General features: G+C 38.3%; 1 protein-coding gene across 4 annotated transcripts in view; it reads right to left on the minus strand.

Moving 5' to 3' along the window:
- The window catches only part of MLLT3 (MLLT3 super elongation complex subunit), a 142,994-nt gene that overhangs the window by 16,926 nt on the left and 98,741 nt on the right, over nucleotides 1-27,327 (minus strand). For all 4 annotated transcript variants that reach the window (XM_082783786.1, XM_082783785.1, XM_082783784.1 and 1 more), the window contains 4 exons: nucleotides 24,260-24,868; nucleotides 8,377-8,455; nucleotides 3,304-3,436; nucleotides 1,600-1,699 (listed from right to left, as the gene is read on the minus strand). In XM_082783786.1, coding sequence (XP_082639912.1) covers nucleotides 1,600-1,699; nucleotides 3,304-3,436; nucleotides 8,377-8,455; nucleotides 24,260-24,868 — 921 coding nt within the window. The remainder of the gene's footprint in view (nucleotides 1-1,599; nucleotides 1,700-3,303; nucleotides 3,437-8,376; nucleotides 8,456-24,259; nucleotides 24,869-27,327) is intronic.

Below are 27,327 nucleotides of genomic sequence, written 5' to 3' on the forward strand. Positions count from 1 at the left end.
CTTAGCAAGGACACACTGTATTTGAAAAAGCTGCTTTCTTACAGGGCTGTTGATGTGTAAGTGGAATCGAACACGTTAAGCATTCTTGTTTAAATGAGATATAGCACTAATCACATCAGAGGATGCTGATATAGAAATATTAACTTGTTCTTAGCCCCTTAGTTCTATAAATGGACTTAGTCTACACAAGCCTGATTTCATCAGTCAAAAGCACCATCCTAGCAAGCAGCAATATGCTACCAAGCACAAACTTGAAACACTCCATATAATTTGAACTCTTGTAATACTTACTATACCTTAAATTTTTCATTTGCAGCTCAGTTTTAAAAATGTCAGAAATAATGTGGCATTCGATTTTAGCTAGCTCACTGCTATTGTTTGAAGCATCTAAATGTGAAGGCAGACCTTTTGTTAGGTTACTAAAATGGAAAGGAACTTGAAAAATGTGACTGAGTGAACTGCTGCTTATTGAGACTCACTTAAAATGATATTTCGTCTTTAGAAGTAAATGTATTACTTAAACAACAAGGCACAGATAGATGTTTGATTTTTCTTACGCTTATATCTTTTAAACTTTAAGGTTTATTTCCAGAAAGAATCCCTCTAAAAAAATCTTGAAACTTATGTACAGGTAATCTTAGAAAAGCCTACAGAATTTTTTGTAGATAAGAAAGCTTTCTGGTCATGGAACCTCCTTTTTCGCTATGCACACACTCTACTCCCTAGTTTTCCCTCCAAAATATTTAACTAACGTGAATGAAGTTGCCACCCAGTATATCACATGACTGTGCTCTGCATGACACAAATGATGCTGGGAGTCAATTATAGCTCCCCGAAATAAAAGAATAAATAAAATAATAAAAATAATAAAATAAAAATTATGTATTTTATAAATTATGACAATCAACTACTTAAATAACATCAACTTTTATGTTTAATTTTTATGGTTAGAGAGCCTTACTGCATTGGTGACTGGGGTGAAGTAACTAATTTTGATTTCTCCTTGCCACTTTTTGTATCTATAGGTTATTTATTTTTTTCCACTAAAAAACAGAACTACCTTACTTTCCAACCTCAAAAATAATAATAAAACGTTAGTTTTTATTGATATAGAATGAGCATTTTTTTCTGCTGGTGAAGTAAAGTCCTGTGTCTTCTAGTGAAGTTAAAAATACTGCATCTTCTAGTCAAGCACTGGTGAGGGAAAGGGGACAAGAATAATGAATAAATTCCTAAGAAAAGGCCTATTAATCTGAACTGTGTCTACTGCTAACACAAACCCAAAACTCTGTGAATTGTAAAACTGGTGTTATAAAGCCAGCTTGCAATTAACCTTACAAAGTTAATACATACGGAAAGGACGTATTCTGTAAATACTGATAAAAATTATAGTTTACAGTATTTGCTAAACCATATACTTATCCATCTCCTGAAAGAAAACAAACAAACAAAGAAACAAACAACAACCCATCCCCTTTGTTAATTTTCAAAGTAATTTCATTTAAGTGATCAGAATAATTTAAGTAATCAGTTACATAAGTTCCCCAGCTGCAAGCCATGCTCCTATGCCAGGCCTGCATTTATGAATCCTGACTTTACCTGGTTGTTGGTGGTTTTTAGTAAAGGTGGTGCTGGTTCACGATGTAGTGGTGAGGAAGCTGAACTGCTGTCACTGTCACTGCCATCACTCAGACTAACCCTATGGAAAAACAGAGGCAAGAGTGTATGCTGTGAGTCAAAAAGCTTCTTACATGGGTGAACCAAGTTTATACTTTGAGGAAGGACACCAAGAATTGGCTTCCCTTGCTAAGGAACCTATCATTAATCAAAGTCCCTTGGAAAAGTGCTGCTCAGTAATGCAGAGGCTTCCAAACATGGCTGCAATCTGGAAAAAGTTCTGTGTAGCATGGAGAACAAGACTGCCTGCCTTCACTTGGCTGAAATTACACTGTCCAGTTAACAGAAGCTAACATTAAGGAAATTATTAAATATTTAGAAAATTAAACTGCTGTTTCTAGCGTTTTTCGAGTGAGTCTGTGTCTCAGCCATGTGAAAGGAGGAACATGTTTTTCAGAGACACTTTTCCGCTCTTCTGAAAGCTTTCTAAAAGCTGTGCTTCCTGCTTGGAAAAGCTTGATTCACTGAAAAGTTCTTTGTTTCTTGTCATAAATAACACTTTTTTTCCTGGCTAAAATTTAAAAATTTAGTATCACAAGAAATGCCACGTGAAAAAGCTCATATTCTAGTCAGTCTCCCCCTTCATTCACTTAGGAACAACAGGGAATACTTACTCACAGGAAGACAACAAACAAACAAACAAAACAACAACAACAAGTTATTGAGGATATATTAGAGAGAAATATTAGACTTATGTTTTGTTAAAAACTATAACAAAACTTCTAAATTTAAAACAAGTTGATCTTAAGAATCCTTTACACAATTATTGACATGAACAAATTCTCAAATTGCTGGTCTTCCTGCTCTTTTTCTCCATGATTTCAGCTGCAAAAGTGCACCAGGGAAGCAGCTGATGTTCACTTACACTTTCTTATCACCTTCCCATTTAAGCGGTTGCTGATAGAGGCACTCAGTGCTACACACTAACAAATTGTAGAACAAGCAAAACCTTTCAGATCAGATAAATAACCCACTATAAAAAGGTTTGAGGCAGTCTGTGCTTCAGGTTTTCCATAACCTTCAATAAGATGCAGATAGAGCTTCAAGCTGCCTGAAGAACAGTTGAATTTTGGAATGCCCTCTTGAGGATGCAGCTAGGAAGCAGAACCATTTTTAAAAAGTAGTGACTGATACTTGCTTTACCTTCTGTCTGCAATTTTACTTCTTGTTTACTATATGCAGTGCAAAAATAGCTTGGAATTCCACTTTGTTGATTCTGATCCTATTTAACAACCTAAACTAAAGCTCATAAGCAGAAAGATCTTGAAAATGAGATGCCATGTACGGAATAGCTCATCCGGCAATTAAAGGACTTAATTTTATCTCTTTTATGCTAGCGAGTAATTATGACTGCTCCCTGAAGTCACAATGGCATGAAATCAAGGAAAATCAGATGAATGTGGCTCATCATAACCATGTGGTTCAGAATAGAAATAGTTTATATTGGGAATGGCTAAATCTGATAGTTCTTAGGAGAAACACCTTTATATGCACATCTTTTAAAAATAAGTCTGAATTATCTATCCATTTGCTACTCATCACTCTTTAAGAACATTAGAACTCACCCCATTGTTAACAAGCAAATTGTTTTGGCCACCAGGCTATCTTCAATCACTAGACACTCACCTGCGACTCCTGCTTCCTCCTCGTGTATTTACAGGTCGTTCCAATTCAGAATCATTGTCATTCTCATCTGCTTCATCTGATTCATCTTCATTATCATCTGAATGCAGATCTTTCATTATAGACCTCAGTGGACCTGAAACAACAGAAACAATAAAATACCCAAATGAAGTTCACTTTGCAGTGTTCAAGGCAAAACATCAAACTTTGCATATTACGGAAAGCTACCCTCCCAGCATGGTGTTGGGAGGGGCGTGTCAAATATTAAACAAATGAAGTAACACACTAGGGGCTTATGCTGTTGGCACTTATTAATTAATCATTTATTTACATGAGCAACGCAGTAAGCTTCAATAGACTTACTTATGACAGTGAAGTGACTTGTGTTCAAGTGTTTGCAGGTCTGGCCCCCTGGAACATAGCTGAAGTAAATAAAATACTGTCATGACTAGCATTCTCCGTGCATGTTCTAATTTAGGAGAAATGTAGTATTACTGTGTTATTATCAGAAGCAAGATTCTTTCACTTTGCTGGGCTTTAGCTTTTCTTGCTTTCTCAAAGTGTATTATACACCAGTACAGATCTACAGGGGCCTACTGGTAATAGTACATTTGTTGTGTTAATTCATGTATTGAGAAGCAGCATCTAATAAATCATTCTGACTGTTACTTGTACTGGTCAAGGCAGTCTTTGTTTTCCCATTTTTGATACATTTAAATTTAGCTGTTCCTTGTGTTTCAAGGTCAATTTCAGGTCAAGTAAGCACTTTGCCAATGTTTGTATGTAAACAATGCATCAATTCCACACAATATCACCCTCTTTTCCACAATTAATATAAAACATGGAGCTTGACTTGCTCATAAAACTGTAAGAAATTCAATTTAGGATTTTAGTTCGACTTTACTCAATTCATTTCGCTGTAAAAGACAGTTACAGAAAAAATAACATGTTTAACATATCTGGGAAAACTGCCATTGCTTGAAAGAACAATGGGCAAAAGCAGCTTAGAAGAGCAAAGGAAGCAAAGTTGATGCCATAGGGCATTAAATTCTGAAGTACAGCACATCTGAGATACAAAACTGCTAGCAAAGGCAACAATGATGGCTGCAAGATCCGCAGTTACTATCAGGTTTCTGTAATTCCCTCAGCACATGAACCACCAAGGACCACTGTTAATGAAGTAGGCCTCAGTGCTCTCCAAAGCGAGAACTCTGTATTTGCTAACGGGAAAGAGTCACAGAATCACAGAATCACAGAATTTCTAGGTTGGAAGAGACCTCAAGATCATCGAGTCCAACCTCTGGCCTAACACTAACAGTCCCCACTAAACCATATCCCTAAGCTCTACATCTAAACGTCTTTTAAGGACCTCCAGGGATGGTGACTCCACCACTTCCCTGGGCAGCCTGTTCCAATGTCTAACAACCCTTTCAGTGAAGAAGTTCTTCCTAACATCTAACCTAAAACTCCCCTGGCTCAACTTAAGCCCATTCCCCCTCGTCCTGTCACCAGGCACGTGGGAGAAGAGACCAATTCCCAACTCGCTACAGCCTCCTTGGTCACAGCCAAAAGAGAAGATAGACCTCTGCCTGCCCATACCCCTAACAGGGAGGGTGTTCCCCTGACAGGAAGAGCAGCCCCGTGGATTACCCCAGACCTGGCAAGGCCCTGGTCACAGGCATTTTGACCTGTTTTGCGCAAGTGACTTCAAAGCCACTGTTGAGAATGATTTATTGCTAAAGCTGCCCAAGAAATTTCCTAAGTTGGGCAGGGTGGGAAGGTTCAGATCTGTGGTTTCCTTTATCTATTTGCACCCCTTGAGTTTGGGTGGCAACAGGCCAAGATGGTGCCACTCAGCAAACTTCTGGTGGGCCAGACACTTGCACAGGCCGCAAGGAAAGGCGAGTTATGCAGACTTCTTGTCCGTACAACCACTGCTGATCTGCAGAAGCAGCTGATTTGTGTTTCCTTTTCTGCTTCTGTTTTAGTACCAGGCAGACCATGTTCAGCCATTGTCAAATGCTAAGTTGGAGTCTGTCTGACTATCTAACCATTCAAACTCTTTCCTCTCAGGAAAGGGCTCCCAAATTGGATTTTCATAGGAGTAGCGACCATATTTCCTTTGATACGGAGGAGAGAGGGCACTCGTAGGAGCATTGGCACAGGGATGAAGGAAGAATCTGCCCATTTTGCAAAATATTCTTTCTGATAGGCTTGGCTCGTGACATGGGAGACACACCAATGAGAAACAACAAATAGGGGACTAAATAAATTGAGGTAAAGGGTTAGAAAAGAGAATTAAATTACAGATATATGAAAAATAAATCCACATTTTAAGAGAGATAAAGAGATAAATATGTGGGTATTTCCACAGTCTAGCTTTACACTAGAAAGGCTAGTTTCCTTACTAGGCAAAGATACTAACAACTTTAGCAGTCCTACTGAAAATTGTAGTCTTTCTCTGTCTGCACTGAGAGCAGAGACATTCTGCTCAACTCCATAGACCAAAGCCAGCTCACAAGAATGCATTTGTCTCCTCACCACAAAGTACAGGCAGGAAAAAAATTACAGAAAAGACCAGATAAAAAGATAGATGAAAGGAAAGCATGATCATGCTCTTAATGAAAAAGCCGAAGAAAAGGACAATGACAAGGAAGGTAAAATCAACCCCAAACTAATTTTGTAATGAAATTTAGTGTGACATGAATAACTGATCTTGCATAAAAGATCAGCACATAACTAAAAAATATGGAAAATGGCAGCTATGCTGGCAGTAGGTTGCAAGTCATTCAATCCTTGATTTTATTTTTAAATAGAAGAAAAATGAAAAACAGCACACTCTCCTCATGCTCTCTACATAGGCTGCTCTTCCAAGTTTAACCTAACTTGTTATCCTTGCCTACATCCTTTTTCCAAGTACAGCAGAGGGACATTTTATCTTCTCCCTTGCTATCTTCAGGTACAATCAGACAGCCGTATCTCAAGCTCGCAACAGGCTGATACTTCCTTCTTGGAGAAAAATGAACGTGGGCTCTTGACATGCATCCATGGCTGACAGCCCTACAAGCGGTCAATAATCTGACATTCAGACATGCTTTCATGGAATGGGAGACCATGTCTGCAACTCTGAACAGGTGTTTTGTAACTAAGCTGGCTGACTTCTTCAGTGGACCTTCTTAACAATCCACAATGCATTAATTTTTAGGCCTTTTTGGTAGTCATGTTACTGTTAGTACTCTGCTCCTTGCTAATACTTAATTTAAAATTTCATGACAATGTTTTTTTAAAGGTTAGAGAAGTTGTCCTCTCCTAGAGGGTCAGAGTGGCTCAGGAGAAACTGAAAACTAGGAGTTGCCCAAGAGAAAATGTTCTTGGCAAGGAAACAGAAAACTCAGAGTAAGCCCTGAGGGCGAAAGAACTTGAGAAAACTTCAGTTAGCCCAATGTTTATCTGAAAAGAGGTGAAGAAAGTTCATCCTGTGGTGGTTCTGACACTTGAGTGAGCACTTGATCCTGAAGACAAAGGAAAAAGAGCAACGGCCCTTGCAGAAAATATTTAGTTAGGAAATAAAGCATGGGTTCTGACCAGAACACAACATATACAATGCAAATATACCACAGTATGGCCAATGCTTCATCCCTTATTACATACAAATGCACAACCTGGGCACAGCAGATGCTGTTAGTTAACAAAAAGTCCCAGAAAGTAGCAAGAATCACTATTTACTTGACAAGAAAGAGGAGAGGTATATACCACTTAAACATTTTTCACACCAGAAGGAAAATCTCCCACTTGTGCTTGAGAAGGTAAAGAACTGAAAGACAGTCTGTGGTTTGTCTTACATACGACCCAGGAGAAATAGATGGATCCAGTTTGTTCAGAAGAAAACACCACATCAACATGTTTTTGCCCAACATAAAGAAGGTAACATAACAGGAATACAGGAACAGGTATCCAAATCTGTTGGCTTGTAATGACAGCTCACACCACTAATGAGGTTTTCATAAGTGCAGAAATGTGGTTTCAACAAGATAGGTTTTTGTTTAACTTTAGTTAGAAATCAAATGCCTGAAATCAGCCATCAACCACAGTTCACTTCAACTCTTGCTTTCTTTCACCTGTAGTAATGCTTCCAGAACATGCTATAAAATCAGTACCACTCACCTCCAGAAAGGCAGAGGGACAGGCATGTATAATACATAGAACTTTGTAAAAACTTTCTGCCTGAGGTAACTAATGTATTTTCATAACCTTAAAAGCAAGTCTACCATTGAGGAATAAAAAAGGATAAAACAAATGCAATATTAATTAGTCAACAGCTACTTTTTTAATGCTTCCGGATCTAAAGAACAAAACAAAAGCTGATTAAGAATGTATCAGTTGTAAAACCTTACAACCCGGGGAAAATTGCCAAGCAGGAACTAAGTAGTTTAATAGATTGTGTAGAATGAATCTCAACTGATTTATAGAAAACCTGCTTTGGCAAGCTCCCTGGGAAGAAAATTGCATTTCTTGATTGAGTTCTGAATAAATCATAATTATTGGCCAGAAAACCAAAATGTAAACTTAATGTCAACTTAAAATCTATCCATTTTCTTCCCCTGCTATGTTTCCAAAGGGAAGCTGGCATGCGCTGAAAACTTCCCCATAGCACAGGAAGATCATGATCCCTGGGGGGGGGGAGGAATCCTCATACACACATTTATGCACTTCCCATTGGAAGCAATGCCAGCCTGAGCAGGGCTCCAGATGGCACATAGGTGCCATATGACGCAAACCTGCAAAAGGACAGCCTCAAGAACAGAAGCTCTCTGGAATTTAGCATGTTAATTGACTGGCATGTCATCTGGTGCTTTAGGACAAATAGCCTTCATGCAGTTTTCTCAGACACACATCATCTCCCCTTTTATACTGCCCTTACAGTCAGATCTGCAAACACCTGAGCAAAAGTCTCTAAAGCAAAACAGTGAACAGGCTGTAAAGTCAGCAGAAATGTGATAACGAGATGCCATCAGTTGTTTGTATTGGCCCCTTCATTTCACACATTTCTTTCAATTTCTTTTCCTTCCTGGGTACCTTGTTGTCTGCTGTTTTGAGATGGTGTAAAACTGGAGCTGGAACTGGAGCTGGAACTCGCAGGACTGGGCTGTTCAGACTCAAAAGAAAAAAAAAAAAAAAAGAAAATAAATAACATTGTAATAAACATTTTTTATTTTTTTTTTTTTTGCCTACAACTCTTTCGGCTACTGTTTAAGGCAGCTGTGAAGTAAACTACTGAACAGAAAATACTCTCAGATCTCCAAGTGCCAGCAAGGCAAACATTCAAATTGCTATGCACTCAACATACATGTACACTATATCATGTACATGCTTTATTAAAGTCAGTTTCTCAACAAGAAGATACCATGTTTGAAAGGCTATTCAACATGTAAGCCTAAATAACTTTGTAAGAGAATGGACCTAAGGCTACTCTGTCCTTGCCATACTGTGGTTGCAACATTTTCCAAATTAAAAATGATTTAGTGGAATACAGAGAGAAAAGACAAGAGAAGATCAAGCTAAATGCCAGAAAACTCTAAGCAGTTTTCTTTCCCCATCCCTAGAAAATAAGTTTTAAGATAAGTGTTTAGAATAATTTTTCTTTGCTGTAACTTCTTAATTTCTTAATATCACAATATTTTCCTTACATAGTGAGGTCCTATGGACTAAACCAGAAAGACTCCATTATTTTACACATTTTATTCTGAACCCACAGATTTAGTTTTCTATCCCAAGGCTGGTTTTCTATCCAAAACAGAGTTGTTAACATCAGTTTACACTATTTATCAAGCAGTTATAATGCACTGTTTTCTACTGCTGTTTAAAAAGTACATATTTCTCTCTAAAATTCTGTAACATTTCTTAGAAAGGCCTATTACTTCATCTAGACTCAATTCTATATACATTTTCCCACACTGCCTATGGCTTATGAGCATTGCACTGAGAATTCTTGCCTCCTGCTGCCAGATTGTGTGCCTCTACAGACTTCCTTGTGTTATCTTAAAGTTGGTGGCTTTCAGTGTGGGGTTGTTGGTATGCACTTGCACACACAGCTGTGTATATGAGACAAGAACAAATCTCGTACGTGGGTATAGGGAATGCCAACAGAGAACACAAAACAGGAAGCATCCACATGGAAAGACTGGTGAAAATGTAAGTTACGTAGCAATGTTCTAAAAATCTACTACTAAAAATAAAACCTGCTTAATCTTTAAACTTCATATGACTTCATTACTGTGACATGTTAAACAGGCTAATGGAAGTTCTCTGACTCTCCTTGCCCGTATAGTAACTCTTGAGATTTATCTGGAACTAAAATCCTTGTCAAAAATCACAGCAGTAATATCCATTAATTGTAAAACTTAAGAGTTTTCATGCACATCAGTAAGTAAGCCCAACAGTTGCCTTTTCTCCATAAAACAATCTATTGTTGCTTTTCATAATGAGCAGGCAGATTTACGGCCTTTCACCGCCTTTTCTCACACTGAAAGATGCCTATCTGGGCAACAGAACGTTTGAGAAAAACACCACTGACATCTGCTCTCCTGGAATGAACACAGTTCTCACAAACACAGTCAAAATATAAATTCTGGACATGACCGTATGGGTATATACAAACTGGATACATGTGAACCAACCTTCTGCAGGGAAACCCAACCCAACGAACAATAAAATCCCCTTCTGACTAACAAGTGCAATTCTAACATGGTTCACAGGATGGGAACTTTTTTGAAGATATGGCAGCATTGCCTGGCACGACTTCAAAAAAGCAAAGTAGTTCTCTAAAAAAAATGTTCTGAATTTTCTGCAAAACCATCTTTTTTTACTGACTGATTTTCTGATTTTAGCTGTAAAATAAATCTGATGACATGATACAGACTGTACTGCTAAAGAACAAAAATCAATGCAAACTTTAAAGACATTACCATTTTGGAAACTAATTTCAGTCTTCCAGCTGTAGGTTACCCATAGACATCTGGCTTATCTCTCACTTTCTGCTTTCTGCAGCAAAATTACTAGCTGACAACAGATTTCCATTAAACATATTTTTTCCTTTATTAATGTCCACACCAACAGTAGATTATGTAAAATCCATTCCTTTAATAAAAATCCAAACACTATGCTATCATATTCAATTTAAAATAACTTGAAGAAGTGCTAAAACTGTAAAAATAAATAAAACACATAGCTGCAGAGATATTTACTAGTAAAACTTCATTTTCCTTTTGAGCCACTTTAAAAAAACGAAACAAGAAAAAAGGGGGAAGGACTGATCTTGTTCATAGCATAAGGCATGCAAATATCAGTGAAATTCCTCCATTTCAAAACTTTCTTCCAGTATTAACTTAAGAAAAAGGATCACAAGCAGGGAAGGTTATGAATGCATATAGGAGGGAACTGTACTGTAAGAGGCCACAGAAACTCCCAATGAAGCGCAAATAGTCATCCCTACTTGTTTAAAAGGGGGTTTTAATGCCACTTGGAACTATTACTTCCTTAAACTGCCCTACCTGAACATTTATTCCAAGAAATACAGATTTGCATAAATGTTAGAAGTGTTAACTGCAGAAAATGAAGCATTTTTTTCTGCTCTGAGAAACCTGAAGTGCAAACCCACTCGAAGGACGGAGCAAACAGCTGCTTTTAACATAAGAACAAACATTATTAACAGAAACGACTTGACTTTTAGAAGGAACTAAAATATGCCTTCCATATATGAATATGGATTAGTGCCTATAGCACTACAGCTCCTTATTACCAGAGGCTATCTTTTGTCACTTAAGCAATGCTTTTTGACAGCTTTACAGGCTGTTATCCCAAGGACTTAGATATTTATGGCTTTATTCACTTGGGCTTTCTACTCTTATCCACTGGTTACTAATCACCAAGTAGATTTTTTTAATGGGTCTGAAATTAGCTAAAAGGGTGCCCTTCAACAATAGAAGCCTAAGACAGGACCAGCAAAGACCTTCTCTCGTATGTCCTTTTCTTGTTTTACTAGTTTTCTCTTCCTGCAGACAAACTAATGAGATTTGGGCCCAAACTGTTCATTAGTGCAATGACCTGATATAATTTATTGTGCTCAGTCTATTTCATTTTACTGCTCTTGCACTGATGCACAGGAGACGCTGGCTGCTTTATTACTCCTTTCTGAGGGATTCTGTGTTTTGAAACTGTTCACCAAGAAAAGGGACTTCTCCCCAGCTCTGGTTTTGCCTGAAAAGGTACTGAGGTTTTGATCAGTTCACTTGCCTTCTGTCCATTACAAGCTCTCTCTTCTTTGTTTTCTGTAAGTAGTACAACAATTTATTCTCAAGCTAGAAACAATATTCAGGTAATCTCACCCGTTTATGACATGGCATAAAAGAGAGCTGTTTGCATAATACTTCATGGTTGGTTGGAGTCATGTAGCAAAATGAAAAAATAAACCCCATCATTTTAAGCTCCTTACACTGAAAAATAGAAAACATCTGCATGTGGGTGACGAGCGCTTTTCATACCTTCCCCTGAACCACCATTAAAGGAACCTAGTGTATTATTTCCTGAAATAAAATTAAAGTGCTGCAGTAGTATCCCACTTCCTATCAGCTAGCCTGCATATTTCCTGGTTTTAGGCACAACAGTCTAAAGATTGAGGTTTCCCTGTGCTGTACGTACTGAAAAGTCTACCCACTTAAAACCACTTACAGTTGGGTATTTTTCTACTTCCACTTTGCCAGAAGTTAGCTTCTCAGGAAGAAGGAACGTGTGCCATAGGACAAGCCTTCTTCTAACAGGAGTCCTGTACTTAAAACTTCTGTTCTGAAGTGCCCTGTCATCAACCACCACTTTGGCTTTCAGGAGAGAAATCCAACCCATCTGTAGCTCAGCGAACACAGAGAACAACCCCACCTCAACCACCAAGAGACCATGTCTGCCTCTGCCATGGGAAGACACCACTTCCACGTTCTCAATGCTCGAAATCAGAACTGAGCAGCCTGCGCCCTGCCAAATTCTGTGCCACCACATCGTGGCTCCAGCAGCTGCATTGGCAATTAACCTACAAGGCAGGGTAAAACTGCTCCTTTTTAACCACTGGGGAAAGTTAGCTTACAGACTGCAAGCTCACAGAGACGGGGCATGAACAGAAGTACTGAGCAAAAAAATAAAATTAAATTAAATGAACCTTTTCTTACAGAAGTGGAAAAAATTATTCCTAACTACGATGTTAAAGCAATAACAAAATATTGAGAAAAGTAGTTTAAAACTAAGAAGATGCAAAATTTTAACAGGAAATGCCATATAATTTATTTTTGAGAGGTGTGGGGAACTAAAATGGTTCTCTCTCACAACAAAAACTAACATACAGCTTACATAACAGCTGAACCTTTATTGATATTAGCATATTATTCACTTAAAAAATATATGTGCCTAAATGCAAATGCATATAGATGTATAGTTTCTGGATTACTTTTTATTAATTACAACAAATACAAATGCAAACAGATGTGTATTTTCTTGAGGATTTTTTTACCAGTTAAAACAGTCATTTGGCAGAAAATGTGACTTAGGTTATTGATACAATTAGCTGTCATAATTATTTACGGTCTTGTTTCAAACAAATTTTTTTTAACAATTGGTAGTTTGTTTATTAATTAAATTGACCCTGTACCAAGAAGAATGAGAACACTGTTCTAAAGGTGAAGGCACTGGTGTCAAAGACAGGCTTACATAAAGTCTTTGCCATCTCAAAATTGGAACTAAAATCTGGACCACATTTCCCTAGAAGTCTGTGAAAGGACATAAGTATTTCTGAAGCATTAATATAGTGTGAGCAGCACAACAAGGGGAAGTTAACAGCTCTGTATGGTGTGAAAAGTCTGAATTATGCATTAAAGAAAAAACATCCAAACAAAAGAAAAAATGGGAAGATAAAGATATGCTAAGTAAATTACTATTTCAATTAATTTTCTGTATCTTGTAAACTCAGTGGTACAAAAGCCTTGTGGAGAGAGAATGATGACTGTGCTTATGTACTCTTGTAGATGTGGAAAGGCCAAACTAAGCCAACATGCAATATTCAGGTATTGATTTTCTGGGAGTTTGACTTTACAACTCTTTTAGTTTTCCTTTAAAAACTTCCACACACTCTACTCACAAAGCTCTCAGAAGCCAGCTGGGCACAAAAGCGAGAAATGGGTTTTAGAGAAGAAAAAAAAAAAGAAAGTCTAACTCAGTCTTAAAACTAGATAAAAGCTAGAAAATTCAGACTAGGCGTTAAAGCCAATGAGATAGTTTTCAATCAACTGATCTACATGTTCTGTTCTACAATTGGACTAATAGAAAAAGAGAAGATAGGTGGTAGATGTTCTGGACTGCCCTGACAGCTGCTGTATGGGAAGTCAAAGCTTCCCAATTCTCTTCTGTTGCCCTGTTTTCTCTGCTATGCCTTATTTTACGTACCAGTGCTGAGAAGGGCAGATGTTGATGCAGCTTCAGTTCTGCACTCTGGGAGAGTGAAAGGACAGTTTGTTGTCACCTTTGGTGCCATAACAAGGCTGTTCATCTAAATTCTCCCAGATTTAAGGTCCTGGTATTAGAAATCAGTGTGTTCCTTTTAACAAAGAAACAGCTGGAGAACCGTCTGACTACTTGTAAAACTTCTTTTATGGATGTTATTCTGCACTACGGTACATTTCCATACCATTAAAGAGCGGGTCTTCTCAGCAGGTACTCACAGAGTTCGCAAATTCACCGTAGTTCCTCTCTCTTCTTATGTAGCTCAAACTATGTGGAGTGCTCCCAGCACAGCCTACTCTAAATATTCAGTGTGCAGAAATCCATGAAAACCATACATATCAAGTAAAAACAGACCTCAATATCTGAGGGGAAAAAAAAAAAAAAAAAAAAAAAAAAGCTTTTCTTCTAAACTGCTGCAGCAGAGTCTTTTCACACCATCTTTGCTATTATAGACCACTGGCTCCTGAACCAATATTCCGGAAAAAAAAAAAAACAACAGTTATTCTCAAAATTTCACACAGAGTACCAATGCAGCTCTTCCATGACAGCAGCGTTGGACTTGACAGTTTTTACAGGGAGGTTTGTTACATTTAGTGTTTGCTCAAACATGATTCCTGGGATTTAAGTAATTACATTAAAATCACAGCTTTCATTTCTGTACCCTCCAGTTTCAGCAAAAAGCTGTACAGAAAAATACAAAAAGCTTTGTAATTAAAAAATCTCAAGTGCTAGAACAAATTAAAGCCCTGCAAACCATTTTCAGAGCTTGGTATTTTTTAGCCATCTAGTAATATCATAGAATGAACAATAATTTTCAGATGCCAATGCTGTGGTTGCCAACAGTATGACACAAGAACATTTTTCTCTATAGATATTTTTGAAGCATCTGTCAGTATGGTTCCTAAGCACTCACTCTATGTTAATATTATTATGCAGTTGTGTAATGGTTTTCACAAAAGTTTATGCGTATTAGAAACACATCGTACTGTGCAGTGCTGATTCTCTTAGAACACAGAACAGATTGACGTATTTTTATTGGTCTTTTACCATTAACAGCTGACATCTGTGTGCTGTATCCTTGCCTACAAATGTATTTCCACCAATTAATACAAAAAAATAATGCTCATTTAAAACTCCTCAACACTAAGTCTACTTTGCAGACTTAGATTTCTGACATTGTGCTCAGTTAGTAGAATTTTGCAGTTGTTACATAAGAAGTAATAAGTTAATACCACAGGATAAAAACAAATAAAATCTCTAAAAGAAATAACTGTTTATTTTTAAACTACATTTGACTCAAAGCATTATAATGCATTGTAATATAGTTGTAATTGATACAGGTAACTGAAGTTATTATAGTATTAAAAATACTGGCTAAATTAATATCTCTTTCCATGTATTGTAACCCTTATCAATCAATCTGGAGTTTCACAATGTTCAAAAGATCAAAAAGACAGTATATGGCACAAATAAATCAAGTTGAATCATCACACCTACAAACTGTTTTCTTTGGCTAAAACTGTAACATCTACCTTGCAAAATTTTATCTACTCCTCACAGTCCTCTGCCAAAGCAAATTTAGGTTAACAAGAACACTAAGAGTGGCTATTTCCCTTTTGCAGTCTCCTGCCTCAAACCTGTGAACTGCTGTGCTTCAGACTATTCAGACCATCTTTTTAGGTTGATATTCAGGCCCACTCATATTTTGTTCTCCTTAGGGAAGGTGCTATACAATAGGCACCATCTCAAAACCACATCCTTTTCATCCATAGAATAAAACGACAATGTATTAAATAAACTGTATTATTGGGCAACAAAAGTTATGGATACAATGAAAGAAATTAAAATTATCATAGCTTATATTTACTCATTTCTTGTCATGGTTTAAAACACAACACTTTTGTAGCTGATAATGTGAATCATTAAAAGCATACAGGTCAGACTCGCATGTAATCTCCGGATAAGAGTAAGGAATGGCAATGCCATTGGTTCAGTTTCTGCCATTCCTGGTATCCACTATCCGCAGATATATATTCCCTCAAGAGTGCTCAGGTACCAGAAGAGCTGCCTGTCAATTTCAGCTAGAAAATACAGCTCTCCTGGTGACAGGGTATGTATTAGCCTATTTTAAACATTCTCCTGTATTGCTCCAAGGCTGTGATACAAATTCTCTGACTACCTAAGCAGATTCAGATAGGTTCAGTGCTCCATGTATCCATCCCTACCTCCTAAATCTGCTGCCTGATGCATCAGCTCCTCCAACATGGAACATCATTTCCTTCACTTCTGCCAGGTGGCTTGCAACGCAGTTAGTTTAGAGTAAGCAATTCCTTCACAGAGATTCAATCATACAACAAAAACAGCTAAAGTGTCTCAAGATCATTTAAAACAAACAAACAATCAATCAAAAAAAAAAAACAAAACAAACAAACAAACAAAAACACTTACATACAGTCCCCTAGAATTATGCAGCTCTGTCTTGCTATCCTACACATCTATGCAAGTAGTATCATTTTCAATATGATAAAATCACCACTAATGTGCAAATTTTTTAGCAAAATAAAAAGTTAAATACAAATTTTTGAATGGTATGAGATGTTGCTGCTTGGACAGGAACATTTAACATCCCACTTAAGTCCTCAAAGTATTTCAGTTGGCCAGATAATTTATATTTTCAAGGGGAGATACAAACTTTGGCTTTTAACAGAAAAAGATAGGTTTTATGGGAATTACTATCAACATAGCTGGATGTTTTACTTAAAGTTAATTGTTTATTTGTTCAAAGGAATTAGTTTGAAGAAAAATCCATCTTGCAACAACTTTTTTTTTTTTTTTTTTTACAAAAACGTCAGCTGTGGTAAATTACTAAGCTGACTAAGACAGCACCACTGAATGACAACACAATTCAGTTAAACCAAATTCACACCAATGCTTCTTAAAACAAGTAAATGACAGTTTTTCTGTTGCCGTTGCGGTGATGGATGACTATCTTTAGCTAATGCAAAATATATTAGCAGAATTAGTTACAGGCATGTTCTCTGAACAGTAACTGCTGCTCAACACAAAATGATTTTTATATGAAAAACTGGACGCTATTGCTATGTGGGAACAGGCAGCCATGCAAAGGGCAAGAAATAGCACGGCTGGATCACATCTGCTTTGAGTTATTTTGTATACCAGGGTCACATCACATGTTGACACTGGATGAACAATTACATACAGAACAATCGTCTACAGGTACTGTCATCCTTCAATTTAAGGCAGGCATACAACGATCAACTAAAGCATCCCTTACCCATTCAGAAAGAGACCCCCCAGACACTCCCAAGGTACAAAATCAACCACAGACACCTTGGACAACTCCAGGACTCCACAGCATGGACTGCTGAAAGGTGTCACCTCATCAGCAGGCAATAAATTGCCATTAATTCTACACATCCATGATAGATACTCCACCCACAGTAGCAGCAGTGTGTTCAGACAGACCTTATTCTCCCTGGTAAAATTACACTCCAGAGGATTACTAAGCCTTTAAAATGTAAAAATTACATTGTGTGTTTATGGTCTGTCCTGGAGAAATCACATCAGTCATCACTCTAGATTGCAAGTTTTTGAATGGGAAATGCTATGAAAATTATCTAAGGAATTTCACAGTGAGCTTGGCAACAGACTTTCAAAAGTACATGCCATTTTTGCCAAAGAAAACAACTGTAAACTTGGTGGTTCCGCATTAAAAAAGGGCATAAAAGCCTCAGATAGATCTAACTGTTGTAGACAGAGTTAAACTATTTCAGCTGGTAACTAACAGGTGTTGGATTTTATGGTAATTATATATAAAGCCATTTCACTAGATCACAATGTCATAGATGTAAGCAGCTAAAGCAACTTAAAAGCAACGAAATCTACACCGAGGAGATTTCACATGATCATGATTAAAATATCTATAGCATTTCTGCCACGATCATCTTTACACTGCAAAACTGTCATGACTTTACCGGTCCAAACATACAGCCTTCAATGTCACTGAAGAATTAAGATATTGGCACTGCACGTACCCTGTTGAAATCCTTACTTGCTGCAGGCAAATGTACTGAAAACAAGGCCCCAGTCCAAAAATGCATTTATGCAGATGATTGAGTTAATCCACATGAGTGGTCTCCACTGAAACAGATGTAGCCACTCTTGTGAATAAGGTCAGATACTGAAGACTAAACCAGTAGCCTAACAACATACAATGATATTCACATGTTTTCTGTGTTTAAATATGACACCTCCTAAAATTGAAAAAATAATGCAATACACATGACTTTGACTCAAGAATGCAATATTTCCTTTTGCAAAATCGCAGTCGTAACCTGAACATTTAACCATACCTACACAATATTTCTCCCGATTAATTTCTAAATCTGCAGTATTTTTGTAAGCCAATGAATTCCAAACACACCGTAGTAACAAAAGCTCAACATCCCAGCTTGCTGCCACAACAGCATCACTGCCTTTTGGTCTCACTGCTTCCGTATCCTGCAGTGATTCATCTCACCGCATACAGAGCAGTTTAATGTGCACTTAAGCTTTTGCAAGTGAAGCATAAACATTTTACCTCCATCGTAATAGATAATGAAAACAGGCTCAGTACAGCAGTTGAATGGCCTCATACTACAGTAGATGCTGAAGACCATTCAGCATCCTTGTGCCTGCTACTGTTGCTCTAAGGAGGATCGACCATCTTAGGCCACCATTTCTCTGCAAGTACGATCTGGAAGTATTTTGGACTGTATATTTGGTCTGTGCGGTATTTTATCTATCACCTGCCTGTGATTACTGAATTACCTCATCCACACTGGAGTGCTGTAGGCAAACAAGCCCACAGCAATGGTTGATAGTGGCAGAAAAAATGGATAAAAGCATCAAGTAAAAAGTAAAGACTCTAAGAATATGACAGCTTGCAAATCCACAGTCCACAGCCTGAAATTAAGGACATGATCAGTATAAACTTATCTCTTCTGTTCTCAGTATTCAACATCATTAACAATGTTAAGAGAGCCCCAATTTCACACACAAAATTCAAACCTAGCATACTTATTTATTTATTTATTTTCCCCAGAAAACATAAGTTAACTACATGAAAACTCCATATGGAGCTCTTGTTCACTGCTACTACTTTAAAATAAGTATTATCTGAAAGAGATCTTACTTTGGCTCCCAGCCCTGGCAGAAAGCAGGAGTGTTCAGCTAACAAGGACCTGGAGGTTTTACAAGACAATGGGAGTTTTCCAGATATTCTTGCACATTTGTAATAGTCAAATTAATAGATCTTATGCCAGATCCAAAGTGGTATTTTATGGATTACTTTAAAAAGGTACTCATGTTGCAACTTTAAGACTGCTTTAAGACATGCAAACACTTCATTAAATACAAGACCCTAGTCTATGTGAGCACTGCTATATATTCATTGTTCTGTAATGGACTTCCTAAGAAGTTTTTGCATTTTTACTATAAGCAAATGGCTTGCTAAAGTACCATGCTTTTAAAAACCAAAATGCCTCACCCTCGAGCTGTCACAATTTGCTAGCATGCATTTCTAAATTTGTATCCCAAAAGGCTTCAGCATGCCAAAAAGCTGCTACTACCAATGGCAATGCTGTAATTGCAGGAAGAAAAAAACAATACTCATCGTGTGCAACATAATCAGTCTGGAGGCAGCAGCTCATAAAATAGAGCTACATGGACTCTCTAAAACATCCACAAACCTCTGCTTTCATAGATGGTGATGTACTGAGATTAGCAACATCTAAGCTCCTTCTCTTTTGTGCCACTCTGCCACCACAGATTCATTTAGAGCTTTGCGCTATTTTTTTCTCCCTACCCAGCCTTGCAAAATTGGTAACAAACATGGAAGAAATATGACAGCATCCCTTCTGCCGTGATTCCACAGTTCAGAAGGGGCAGCTCTGGCCATGAAAGACACCTACCTTGGAACCAAAGCTTTGTATCTCCCCCACCCAGTGTACAGCTCAGTTAAATATTACGAGATCATAACTCTATTTCATGATCAGAAAGCAAAAACAAGGTCAAGTCCATTTTATATTTTATTTTTATCACGTTGCTACACTATCCCACATAAGAAGCATACAGTTTTCTTCAACTAAAACATCCTGTTATTGAATTTAAAAGCATAATCTTTGGAGTTTTTCAAGTGGACTCTGCTAATACTCATACACCTCATTAAAGCTATAAATCTAGCATGCTTTAACTCCCTGCTCGACTTTATACACTACAGCAAAGCCAGTAAAACAAATCCTTGGCCATTTCTAACTGAATAAACTAAAGCTCCTGAATAGCTCTGTTAGCTCATGTGACTCAAAAAGACCCATATCGTTTTGAACACCGAGTCTATCAGCAATGCTGAACTCTAATTACAAACGTATTTGAAAAGCAATACTCAACAAAGCTGCACAATGAAAAATTGGGACACACACTTCATTTGACAAAACCCAAAGTCAACAGAAAACCGGAGCTGGAGTATATACAGCTGTGCCCCATACAGCAGCATATGCGATATACCACAGAGAAATAACCACACCTGGTGATTAACTCATACATTGAAAGGTTATTTAAAAAAAGCAGAAAGTTTATCATTAAGCAGAGATGATATTTGCTTTGTTTCCTGCTGTAATTTTCTAAGTCTACTAGGAGCTCAGAGCAGGTGCTGACTACTGGACATCACAGGGTAGTGCCTGCTTTTTCTCCCTCAGTCACCTGCCAGGCAATAACAGCATGCTAACCAGCATGAATTGAGCCCAAGTTGCATGGTGTAGTTCAGAGGCTGGACAAGCCACTGTCAGACGTGCACTACCTTATGAAGAAAAACTCCTCTCAGGCACTGGATCCTGGGTTGTGATATCACCCAGCGGGCAGCTCAGCCCCACACAGCCGCTCGCCCACTCTCCCCAGGTGGGATGGGGGAGAGAATCAGAGAGGTAAAAGTGAGAGAACTCATGGGTTGAAATAAGGTTAGTTCACCAGGTGAAGGAAAAGCCGTGTGTCCAAGCAAAGCCAGACAAGGAATTGCTTGGCTACTTCCCAGGCAGCGTGCTCAGCCACTTCCAAGAAAGCAGGGTCTGTCACACCTAACAGTTTCTCGTGGAGACAAAACTCCATCACTCTGAACATCCCCCCTTCCTCCTTCTTTACCCCAGCTGTCACTGTGTCACTTGGCACACAATGGTGTGCCAAGCACACCATTGCATCATATGGGACACCCCTCTGGCCAGCCTGGGCCAGCTGTCCTGGCCGTGTCCCCCCCAGCTCCTGGGGCACCCCCAGGCTCCTCGCTGGCAGGGCAGCACGAGGAGCTGGAAAGGCCTTGGCTTCCCTTGGTGAAGTAGATGGGTAACCTTGTCATAAAAGGAAATTGAGTTTGTTAAACAGGACTTTCCCCTCATGAATCCTTTTATTTTTAAGACCAGTGACTGCATTGTCTTTCAAGTGTTTTTTCAGTAACTCACAGAACAATCTATTCAATTTTACCTGGCACTGAAGAGTTGGTGACAGGCTTGTAATTACCACGGTCTTCTTTTTCACCCTTCTTGAAAACTGGGACAACACTTGCCGGCTTCCAATTGACTGGGACATCTCCAGATTCCCAAGACTGTTGATAAATTATTGAGATGTCTTGTGATGACATCAGCCAGCTCTCTCAGTACCCTGGGATGAATCCCATTGGGCCCTGTATACGCAGTCAGATGGAGCAGCAAATCCCCTACAAGTTCAGGATCAGCTGGGAGTGTCAGGGCTCCAGGGGACACAGGGCCCATCATCAGTGTTAAAGACAGAGGCAACAAAGCCATTAAATGTCTCTGCTTTGCCTATGACTGCATGTGTGAGGTGACCAGCCTCATCAAGTTATGGACCAATGTCATCTCTTGTCCTCCTTTTGCTGATAACATACTTAAAGCTCTTTTTGTTGTCCACTATAGTACTGGCCAAATTCAACTTTAAGTGAGCTTTTGCCACATGAATTTTCTCCCTACAATGGCAAACAGCATCTCTGTAGTCGTCCTGTCTAGCTTCACCTTGCTTCCAGTGTCCATATATCTTCCTTTTTGCCTATGCTCTAGAAGAAGACCCCTGCTAAGCCAAGCTTACCTTCCACCTGACTTGTTTGACTTGAGACACTTTGAAATCATCTGCTCCTTCTGTTTTAAGAGATGGCTCTTAGAAAGTGACTTGAACTGAACCTGGACTACCCACAGCTCTCAGCCCTGAGGTCTGACCAGCAAGAGAAAGAATCTTACTTTTACAAGATGTTTTAGCTTGTGGTGAATGCAATCAATAGAAGCACAAGTTCATCCAAACTTCTACTATGTGATTTGTAAAAAAAAAAAAAATAAATCCAGAAACAATGCCAGCACTGCTTACCCTTGTCCCATTTCTTAAGTGGTTTCTGTAATACTATAAAAATGAGTTAATGAGCAAAATTCAGAAGCAACAGATATTTGCTAAGGCAAGAACCCTCCAAAGGCCCTGAAATGAAGATCCCTCCCCTTTCCTCACAACTATTCTTGCTGTGGTTTAAACCCAGCAGCCAGATAAGCATGACACAGCCATTCACTCAGACCCATATACTCACAGTGGAATGGGGGAGAGAATCTAAAAAAAAAAAAAGGTAAAAACTCATGGGTTGAGATGAAAGACAGTTTAATATGACAGAAAAGGGAGAGGAAATAATAATAATAATGAAGATAATAATAATAATAGAACATACAAAGCAAGTGATGCAGAATGCAATTGCTCACCACACACTGACCGATGCCCCGACCCCTGTTCGAGCAGCAGCCCCCCCAGTTTTATAGTTGAGGATAGCATTGTATGGTGTGGAATATCCCTTTGGCCAGTTTGGGCTAACTGTTCTGGTTCTGTCCCCTCACAGTTCCTTCTGTACCCCCAGAGTCCTTGCTGGCAGGGCAGCACAAGAAGTATAAAATTCCCTCTGCAACAACTAAAACATTAGTGAGTATCAGTATTATTCTTGTCCTAAATCTAAAACACAGCATGATACCAGCTACTAGGAAGAAAATTAACTCTATCCCAGCCAAAAAAAAACCCAAACAAACAAAAAACAAACAAACAAACAAAAAACAGAGAACTAATGCTCCAGTAGAAATGTACGTGCATTTACACAGCATGTATTTCAATGAATAGGAAGTCTGAAATCGACCTCTGTGCTAATTGGATAGCTTCACTGAGAATAGGTACTGAGTTGCAGGATACTGCCTTAACTTTAAAACGGAAGATTCAGCTTCTAAAAGACATTAAAATACAATTCATGCCTAGGCTGTTATATATGAAAATTTTCAGGTTTAAAGGCAACTTCATAACCACGACTTCACCAGCGCTGTGCTATAGAAAGGAGCCTGTCACTTTACATACCTTTGAAATTGTACTGCTGTTGCATATGTAGTGGGCCAATTTAGAAATAAAATAAGGACTTTCTCTCTCTAGCATAAGTTTCTATGACGTAAAACCCTAATGTTGATACCTCAGGTATTTATTGCTTGTTCCAGAGAGTACAAGCAGGACAATGAATTGGATGGCAGTAATGGAAGCACACAAACAGCAGAAAAATGAAAGAATGGATGAACGAGCATGTTTGGGAATACTTTCTCTCTATCCTGATGACTACCTCTAGCCATAAACACAAATGAGCACAAATGAAGGCACCAAATAAGCCTTCTCTTCCTACCTCTTCCCTTCTCTACTCATCTGTCTATGAAAGATGCTCCGGGAAGCCTATAAGGAGAATGATTTAAATCATCAAAATAATATTTTGCTTGAAACAAATGAGCAGGCATGGTATAGAAGTATTTTCAGAAAATTAAACTTCCACAGAAACACTTTCTTGTTGGGTAAGCCTATTATTTTTGGATAGATTGTATTAATCAGAGAGAAGATCCTAGGAACTCCTTCAGAAAACCAGCATCATTTAGAGAACTGAACTTTTCAGCAGAAAGATAACAAACACTCTACATTACTGCAGTCCTTTCCTGAATTTACGCTATTATCCAATGCGTGAACACAAAGTCTTAGCATGTGAAACACAAGTATTTAAATCAATTTCCCTCAGACTCACAGAAAGCATGAAATTCAAAAAGAACAAGATCAAAACAGTAATAATTATTTATAGCCATCTCCCCTATGCTCATTATTCATAATGCTGGCAGATTTATAAATGGAGTAGACTTGAACAGGTAATACAATTGAAACAGAATACACGTAAGTTTAAGCTGGAAGTAGTCAGCATCCTTCAGTTTGAACAATTTGCCAATAGACAAGAGGAGAGGAGGGGAAAACACAGTATGGTGTACAATCCCACAGACTGGAAATACTCAACACACATGAAAAACAAAACACCACTTACTTCAGATTTAGAAGACAAGTTCTCTTCCATGTCAGAATCATTGGGATCTACAATATCATCAAATGGTGGTAAAGTAGATGTCTTCTTTTCCAGTGTATCGCTTTCAATTTTGACTCTCCCCATCTTGAGTTGAGATCTATCCTTTGTTTGTTTTTTGTCAGCTGAACAAGTAAATATCAGTGGTGGAGCACTAGAAAAACTTTTAAATAATGACTCCGACACAACTTTTTTTCTTTTTTTTGCAGAAGATTCATCAGAGTCCAGAACAGAGGGCCTTTTTGTAGGGGTCTTCTTTTCTTGCTGCTGTCCACCTGTAATGGTAAGGATGGTAGTGTTTTCAGATTTTGGCTCCTTGGACATAGATTTGGGTTCCTTGAAGGCCATCTTAGGAACTATTTTTTCATCTTTTAGTGGTTTGTTTTCTTTGGGTTTCTTAAAGGATTCTTTGGAAGATTTGTTGGGTTCCCTGGAAGGTTCTTTGAAGGCACTTTTATGTTCTTTCGAGTCTTTAGAAGTTTTTTCCTTGTGCTCCTTTGTTAACTTGTGGGGCTTTGAAAAACTGTTACTACTGCTGCTACTGCTATTTGTGTTCAGAAGCTTAGTTGGGTCCTGCAAAAGGAAATGCAAAACTTTACTTCAAAAAAACATAAAACAAACAAACAAACGCTAAAGCCCAAAAGACAAAAGCAATATGCACATAGGATTCATATTAAAAACTTTGAACTGCAGGGTTAAAACTATAAACTGCAAATGACTATGCAGGAATAGATACAGAAACGATCATTTTGGTCAATTTATCTGTTACAAAGTGGTTGTACATGAGCAGTTATCACTGCTTGTTGGTACTTCAAAGGGTTAGGTTTTTATCTCTTAAGAATGATATGTCGCCTTTAAGATACATTTTAAGATACACAAAAAGATAGCCTAGGAAATGTTAATCAAGAACGATTAAATAGCAGAAAGAAAACCATCACAAATTCATATAGGTACCATACATTGTTAACAGAATTACTTCAGGATCAGTGCAAAACGTGCTCCTGATGACATTTCAGGCAAAGCTCGACTTCCCGACCATGATCCCCTCTACAGCTTTAGTCAGAGCCTCCCAGAAAAAATGGTAACTGTGGGTCCAGCCTGGCTATTGTGGACATGATTGGACATGCAACATTTCACAGTCAATGTTCGTTAATGGAAAGCCTCTAGGAAAAGGGTTTTCTTCTTTGTATTTATTGCTGCTGTCTATGTTGAGTATTCCATTGCATTTTTAAATTCACCTACTGTAAACGAGACAGGTTTCTGAGAGGATGATGACTTGGAAGTCCTATATGATAGGCAAAACAAGAGAAGGCCTTAACAGTGGGCAGAAGCATCAACCCAGCATACAAACTTCCAGGAAATAATCAACCACAAGACTCTGAAGAGATGTGAACATGAAAAAGGATTGTCTCAAGAGTCAAATACAGGCATTATAGATTAATGTAAGAAGCAGATCTAATGCGTTTTAAGTGTATGGGGAGCTGTTGCATTAAAGGGTAAGGAAGTTTGGCAGGGCCTAAACCCCCTTGTATTCCAGCTTGTCTTCAGATATGAGAGGGGTTGGGAGTGGCTGGGCTTAGATTCTGAGTGATGCCCAATTTGGCACTGTTAAGTCCGGTTGCATTCAATATGCTGAATTATCACAATCACAGATGCACAAATAGTGCAATACACTTACAGTCTAGTAAATGGCTGGTGTATTTTATTGAAGTTTATTGAATGTTTTGTTCCATATCCAGACAGATGTCTGAGGCCTTAGCATCTATGCTGTTTAATATCCCTAATCCTGTTCCCAATAACTCAGTGGTATCTCATGGCATGCATTGAGATAATTTCAGAGAATGTCCATGTAACCATGCCAACCAACCAGCGTGGACAGTTCTCAAAAAGGTGGCAAACTTTGAGTTGATTCATGAGATTCCAATGTGCAATGCCAGCTCTACCCTTTTTAGAGACCAGCTAGGGTTAAAGAGAACTCATTGTTGTCCCATGTTTTCAATTAAGTAAGGACCCTTGTGGAAGATGTGAGTAGTTAGCTCAACAGGAGGCCGAGTTGGTACAAATAGCTTTTTAACTTCAATTTTGAACTAAAGTGCTATGGTGGAATGGGTCTCAAAATTAGTCCAGGAACACATTATGAGCACTGAGCAAGACATAATTAAAGTGTACCAACATTCATATCCATGGGGAGAGGCATGTACGTGATCAAAGCCATGTTTGAGCTTACTCCCAGCATCTTCTGTAGTAAGCTGGGAAGCCATTCCACATTCAGTGCTGTTTTCAATTAGGCATCCTATTATGGTGTCTCCGCTTTTCCCTATTAGAAGTGGAATCTGCTGACCTTTGTTCTCATTTTCTATAACCCATTTTCATTTAGAAAAGGTGAAATTGTTTTGCAATGCTACCACAGACAAACTTATAAATTTGTGGGGGAAGTTCCAAGTGTGTATCCATTATAGCCAGCTTAAACATGGATCCACAGCCATCCTGTTGTACAGGTATTCCTTATATTTTGTTTAGTAGTCAGAAATTCAAGTACTCAATTATAAGTTTGCTAAAGGTGGAATTATGCCAGCAATCCAAATTAGGTTGTTACTTTATAACAATCACCATTGTTCTTTTCTGGTTTGGTAGAATCATAATTCCAGTTGGCTTATGAGTAGACCTTTTGATTACCCTGCAGCCAATTTGTACTTTCTCTCCTGGAATGGCATAGAGTCTAGCCATCTAGAGAGTTGCTCAAACTCTGTTCATCCTTTAAACATATTTTGTTTCCACATAAAACTAAAGTGGAGAGATTTAGGTCTGCCTTACTTTGAGGTGTTCCAGTACTTGCAGTGTATTTGAGCAGTACATGGTCCCAAGGGGCTTGTGCTTTGACCACGGTGAGTATAAATCTTCATGTAAATCCTATACGCCCTTGTTGCCAAAGACACAAAAGTGGGTTCTACTAGAGTACAGTTATATCAACAATCCCAATTTTCAGCAACACAAAACTTCCTTGTTCTTGGGCCTAATAGACCACTGAACAA

This window comes from Aythya marila (assembly GCF_965140915.1).
Source record: "Aythya marila genome assembly, chromosome: Z".
NCBI lineage: Eukaryota > Metazoa > Chordata > Aves > Anseriformes > Anatidae > Aythya > Aythya marila.